At 35.0% G+C, this 7,045-nt stretch overlaps 1 protein-coding gene across 1 annotated transcript in view; it reads right to left on the bottom strand.

The window, feature by feature from the left end:
* Positions 1–572: 572 nt before the first annotated feature.
* The window catches only part of BMT2 (base methyltransferase of 25S rRNA 2 homolog), a 36,117-nt gene continuing 29,644 nt past the window's right edge, over positions 573–7,045 (bottom strand). Inside the window, exon 5 of the mRNA XM_055808012.1 lies at positions 573–3,877. Within this exon, the coding sequence (XP_055663987.1) occupies positions 3,248–3,877 (630 nt within the window). The 3' untranslated portion in view covers positions 573–3,247. The remainder of the gene's footprint in view (positions 3,878–7,045) is intronic.

The raw sequence follows: 7,045 nt of genomic DNA, 5'->3' as shown, positions 1-7,045 counted from the left end.
GCTCTGCAGTGCTAGACACACACATCAGTTCTGCTAAAATCTAATTTTTGTAGAATCTGGATCAGAGTAGGCACCTTGCTTTTTTTTTTTTTTTTTTTTTTTTTGGGGGGTGCGGTGTGGTGTCTTTTCCCATTGCCAGCCTTTCCCCAACACCTCCAATACTCAAAACCATTACGGAGAAAAATACAATCACCTCAAAGGGTCAACATTCAATGAGCGCTGCAAAGACATTTCAGGGGAATAGAGGAAAAATTAAGAACATCTAGAGAAAAAGATGGGAACTGCAATAGAAAGTAATTGCATCCTAGAAACATGATACAGGATCAAGTGGAGGAACTCTAAAACCCCTTCTGTAAAGCAAAGGCCACAACCACGATGTAGAAGCTGAAATGGAAGTACCAAATCTAATATCTCCACTATAATTCAGTAGTTTATAAAATAAACCCAGTGCAAATACTTTCTTGACAATAAGGAAAATAATTATGCATGGGTTTCACTGGATTTCAGCATAAACAAATTGCACAGGAAGAAAAAAGGGTATCTCCACCCCAAAGAAACAAATTTTAAAGAGGTTTTCAGTTTTTTGTGTTTTTTAATAAATGTGCTTTGTTCACAAAAAGTAGTGACATAAAGACAACAGAAATGCAAATACACATTTTTTCCTTTTCCCCTCCAGCACCTTAAGAACAAGAGATCTCTTGCACAGTCATATTTTCAAATATTTCATAACCTAGAAACATTCTTGCACTAAAGCCAAATATCCAACAACTCCTGATATCACCACTTTATTGTTCAGGGAGGTGTATTTATGCAAATCCCACTTTCCTCCTCCACCACAATCTACTGTCCCTTGTAAAAAAAAAACCCACCAAAAAACAAATTAAAAAAACAACAAAAAGCAAAAACCAAAACCAAAACAAAAATACCAACAACAAAACACCCCCCCTTCAGCTATTTAAAAGGAGCAGCAAGAAAACCAAGCTGTTATGAATCTCAGGTCCCTAAACCACAAATACAATGGTGTCACCAACCTGCCAAAAAGGCTTAAATTTAAATGTTAATATTATAGACTATTTTGGGGGCGGATAAATCTTGGTCTAAATTGCTTTTTTGTATGAATCACAAACCGGTTTACAATTAAACAATGCCAACATACACTTCAGCTGGTCCATAACTTGTTGTTAAAAAGAGTATCAGTTCAAATGTTAGGTACATTTTGAAGTATGCACAGATTGTTTCCATAAACAGCTGAATTTATAGCACCAGTATTTTAGCTTTAACATGAGCACTGCTGGAGTCAGTGGTTAACTGGGAAGAAGAAAGGCTGTGAATGACAAACATTTTAGTGAAAGTGAAGTGGGAAAGCACTGGATGCAAATATTGACTTAAAGCCAATTTTGAAACCATTATATATTTCATTAGAGAAGTATTCTCAAAAAAATCAACCCCGATACTTCTGTATCTAAACTTTTTTCTTAACACATCAGAACATAATTATTTGGTTTATATATATCATTCAGATTGAATAACAAATTTGAATCAGGTACAAAGGGACCCTTTAAATTTAAGAAGGGAAACACAAAAAGCTTATGTTAAAGAATAAAGCATTGCAGTCCAGATCATGTTTGAGTGTAAGATGGACCAATGTGGTATGACTCTGTGTAGGAAACAGTGTAAAAGAAAAACACATAGGTCAAACTGTGACACTTGTCAGTGCAAAACTTCAGTGAAAGGAGTAGTTTCCTTTTTGTAGCAACCACCGTAAAATCCACACTACAATTTCAGTTTATCTGGTAACGTCTGTATTATAAGTACAACATGGTAAGTTAATATGGTATAAGGTGTGTATCATCACAACTAGTTGTGAAAGTACATTATTAGTATTTTCTACCATTTTGCTGAAGTCAGTCTTAAAACCATGATGTGGCACCTAGTTCAAATCATTTGTTATTAGGCACTTACAGATTTAACAGCCTAACATTCAAACCTGAAGATTCTGACCATTATTTTTAAATGGAGGGAAATCTAAGCTAAAGTAATAGTGAATCCTCTGTTTTTACTATTGAACAGATATGTTTTTTCCAGCAAAAACTCACAAATTTATTACACAAATTTGAAAACTCAGATGTAAAAAACTTCTGTTCCCTGTTCTTACAGCACAGACCAGTTTTCAGACAGCTATGGAGTTTTTACTTAACTAAGCAGAAGATTTTTGGGTCCAATTCACTGAATATGTGGCTTTGCGCAAATAAGTGTATCTTTGAAAAACTTGTGTAATTGTGTTTGTTTTCACAAAATTGATCTGTAGTTACCTTATAACTTGGGAGGTCTACAAATAAGGGCAAATAAAGAAAAAAGTTGATTTTAAAATGCATAAATAATTTACTTTAAAACATGACAAAACCTACCCTGTCCCCCAAAAAACATGGTTTGAAGAGAATACAGAACACCATCATCGGAGAAATACTGATATATGTTAGTGCTTGTACACTCACAAAATTGCAAAATCATGTTCCAGCTTTGAAGTGAAACATAATTGTCTAGACGTACCATACTCCTCTGGGGGGGATAACCTCTTCAGAAATTTCATGTCTAACTGCTATTTATGCAGTGAAATTACATAATATGTATAACTATGGATTAATAAATTCCTGTGTTTTGGTGTTATCTTGATTTGGTGTTATCTCAAGAGGGCTGCAATAAACATAAAATCAAATGTGCAAGAATTATAGTTTCTCCAGCCCAGAGTGAAACAGATTTTGGAAGAAAAGTTTTTTTCCCTAATTAAGAAGGGACACGTGTAACCAAGTGTCTTAACCTTTCTGCACATTGAATTAAAGTGCACAATATTTCTTTCTACAAATACTTCTCAGAAGCCCACCAACTCCAGTGCCTTAAGCTCAACCACACCGAGTTAAAATATTGAAACAACATTTAACAAATTAAATAGAATTCACACTTCACAGCACTAAAGAAAAGAATGGTACCTTTCTGGAAAAAATTAGTGATACAAATCTAAAGAAAGTAACAGTAATTTATGCTATGACGCGAGTCATTTGCATAAAACTTGTATTTCTTTCACTTTCATACAAGAATAAATTTTAAAATTCAAAGTAGAAAAAAATAGCAAACTCTGTAAACCTTTGCATTTTCTTTATGCAAACCGTTTTTGTGTGTTGAGCCCATGTTAGTATAGCAAAATTAGTTAAGCAAGAGGTTTGACTGAAAGGGCATTTCAACAACTACATTAACTTAGAAGCAATATAGGATCTTCTAGCTCATAGAAAGGAATTGAACTAGACTGGCTTTCTCCAGAGTCCGAGTCATAAGGAGCATCAGGTAGCTCCATAAAACCATAAGCTAGCTGTTCATCTTCTGTATCAGATCGAACATAGCAGGAAGTGTTGGAATACTCCTCATCCTCTATACTGTTGAAATCCTGTGGGATATACAACATTCCTGGGTAGTTCCTGCTAACTAAGTCACTTGTTGTTTGCAGGGAGGTTTTCCTAAATGCCATCAGATGCATGTGAGAAAACTTGGAATACTTGAAGCGTTTAAAACCCAAAGACTCTATGGCAATTTTCCAGCTTTTCATCATCATAGCCCGGCGATTCTGATGAGATGAATCAGGAGTTATTACAAGCAATAAGCCATTTAATACGAGAAGTTCATGTGCCTTCTTGCAGCATATCCATCGTTGATAGGGGGATGGAAAGTAAGAAAGGAGGAGTGAGAAAACAACGACATGGAACAGTTCTCCAGGTAGAGAATCAATGGGATTTTTCAGTTGCTTAAGAAAAGCATCTATAGCATCTTGTGCCAGCTGGAGAGGTTGCTGAATTTGAAGATTTAGGAAGTCACATTTGTATACACTCTGGTGGAATAAAAAAACAGAAAAAACAAACATCAAGGTTAAAGAGCAAACAATCCAAATCCACAGAAAAAAATCAATGACACCCTCTCCATTCTCTTGAGGAAATATCAAGCCTTCTGAACATTCCTCTTGATATCACATCAAACAATTTAATGCATTGCTAGCTTTTAGAGTTGCAAAGCAAAATTTTAGATGTGCAGTAATTTACTAGTGATTTAATTGCTGAGAAATATTAATTTAAAAAAATAATTTTCCTAAAGTATCAAATGAACTATCTCATAAATGATTTAAGAACTCAGGTAAGCCTACATTGCTTTTGTTTCTCCAGATGCTGGAAGCCTTTTATAAACCTGAAATTAGTAATGAGAAACTATATTTGATACCTCAGTATTTACAGCAGTTCTTTGAAAAGAATCCAAGAAACTTAGTCATCTGATCACTTGGGGAAAAAAGCGTCATTCTTTACTGATACAGAAACAAAGAAGCTATGGCAAGGCAATATACATTAGAAAGTTACAGTACGCCAACTGTTTCGCAGTAGTGAGGCAGGTCCATGTAATTTACTGTAAATGCAAAGTGGTACACATTTTGGCAATTATCAAAGTAAGGTGAGGGTTGTTAAGTTCACCTGTTGATCATTTGTGTACTCAAGCTGCCAAAGATGGGAAATGACACCACAATACAACATACAGAAGTTCTTAATGCCCTTAATTACTGAGCATTAAAAAAACCCCAAAACCACAGTATGCTATTCACTACATTTACGTTTTGACACTTTATATTCATCCAAATCTGACTTCTTCATAACAAAGGTATTAAGATACAAGGTTTTGGCACGATAGCAACAAAACTTGTTATTAATGCCTAGAGAACATGCAGTGAACGACAGACACTCTGAACAGGTAAGTGAATATGAAAGCAGACAAAACATTTTATGGAGCACATCTGAAAGGTCCACCTGTTAGATCTGTTGCGTTTTCATACCACAGAAGTATTTATATCGTGACTTACAAAATAATATTCAAAAAAAGATCTCTAGAACACTATTGTAAAGCTATTCATAAAGCAACTGATGTGCACAATTGTTTTCAAGTAGAAGAGAATGTTATTTGTTTATATAAAATCACATTCTCTCCCAAGAGTATGCATTAAATTAGAAAAAGTAGTCAATGTTCAAAAAAATGTGCGATTTATTTTCTAGTAGCACTAATCTTGGCCTCCAATATGCTAAAAATCCAGATAAATACTTACGTTATGTGGCTATAATAAAGAAATTTTAATTGCAACTATTATACCTGCAGGGCTATATTCTGCTTTCTTGTAATACTTAGAACAGGAAATTACCAGTAGTAATTTCATTATTTCCTCTAATAAGTTTTAAAAGAAGTGCTTTGAAGAATAATTGTTCAGGGTAACAGGCTAACTTTATGTAGAAACAAGACTTAAAAAGTTAAAGGTTAAACATACACAATTAAAAAAACAATACAGACCACAAGTATTTCTGTATACTGGTAAAATACTTTAGTCCTTAAATTGTCCTTAACACTATTTCTATGTTGTTTATGACTGGTTTATGACTTATTTTTCAAGTGGAATCTGAACTCTGCAGAAAGTTTTAGGACAAAAATGCTACTCAACTGGAGACTGCTACTAAACTCCAGATATACAAGTCTTGAACTGATCTTAAAGTCCCCCTAGACACTGAAACAGCAGTCATACTTCAGTGCATCCACTGATATTTAAAAATGTAATCCTACTTGTATATTCTAATTTTTAATTCCAGTACCCTTCCATCCCCCCCCCCCTTTTTTTGTCTCAAACTATATTTACTCTAATGCAACAGATGTTGCATATTCAGAAACTTTTGCAGCAGTATGAAATCATATTTGGATTTTCCCAAAGTGCACATTCTCCCTTCAGTTTTGCCTTTTTTTTAATTCAGTGTAGACAAATTAAACTCCTCCAAGAAAATAACCACTGCTACTTGTACTCTAGAATATCTGTGTTATAAGCAGAACATTTGAAGGAATAGCAAAAAAACCCCACACTGGGTCAAGAAGAGACGTATTCTGCTTATCCCAGTCCCCCTCCTCCTAGTTTCTAATACTGCCTGTTTCCCTCTGCGTATGTTACACCCAGACACTGAAAATGAGTGCACAATGCCTAGCTAAAGGGAAAGCTATTTTTTTTCTTGGTGCAGTTCCCTTCCTGCTCAAAACACAAAACCTTTTAATGGAAATATATTTCCATTTTCGTATCTCTACAGTTTATATTTTCTTTATATGAAACTGAAATTCTAAACATTTTGAATACATTATTACATTTCAGTTCCCCTCCTAGTTTTTCCACAATTGTATCTGTCTTAATCCTCAAATTAGCTGAAGTATGTTATTCAACTACTTAGTCTATATCCAAAGCATTTATATATGCAGAAAGTGGATTAATCTATTTTTATTAAGGAAGGAATTATTTAACCCTCCATTCAACATTACTCAAGAAACTGACTTCCTAAGAAGTCTCTATGCTTCAATGTGTTTGGTATCTTAACTCAAAGATCTGCTAAATCAGATTTTACCAGTTCTATTTTCAGCTTCTACCACTAAGTTATTGGATCAATTTTCAGGTCAGAAGATGGCAATAACTACCACAAGAACCCTCTGGCTGTTGTTCTGAAATCTTAAATCAGCCCAGGAAACTGCTGGCCTAAAGATAAATTTATTCAGGAGGTTACAGTGCTGATGTAGTTCAAAATTGAGTTATCTTGAATACATCAGGGCTTATTAGTGCTGTTTTGGAGGTGGGCCTAAGCTTATTCTAGCAGATGCATTTGAGTGCACAAATTGTACTCCATGTCACTCCAAGAAGGCTTGCTAGCTAGGTTGCAAGGTGCCCTGAACACAGAGTATCCAGAAGAATCGAAGTAAGAGAAGCTGGTGAGCCTGGGGACAGGCTTCACAGTAACTGTGTTGGTCTGTACAGTAGCATTCTGGGGAGTTCCTACCGTTTCCTATCATCAGGCTACAGTACTAATTATGTCCGATGACAAGAAATCAATTAGTTTATCATTCTCTTGTTCTGGGAGAGAGCCTCAAGAACTGGTTAACACACAGAAACTGCGACTACCTGATTACTGTTGTCTGGCCTGGATTACTCACATGCATTCCTCCA

The sequence above is a fragment of the Falco peregrinus genome, chromosome 6 (genome assembly GCF_023634155.1).
Source record: "Falco peregrinus isolate bFalPer1 chromosome 6, bFalPer1.pri, whole genome shotgun sequence".
NCBI lineage: Eukaryota > Metazoa > Chordata > Aves > Falconiformes > Falconidae > Falco > Falco peregrinus.
Note: the sequence above shows the minus strand (reverse complement) of the source record. Positions and strands in the feature narration are given on the sequence as shown.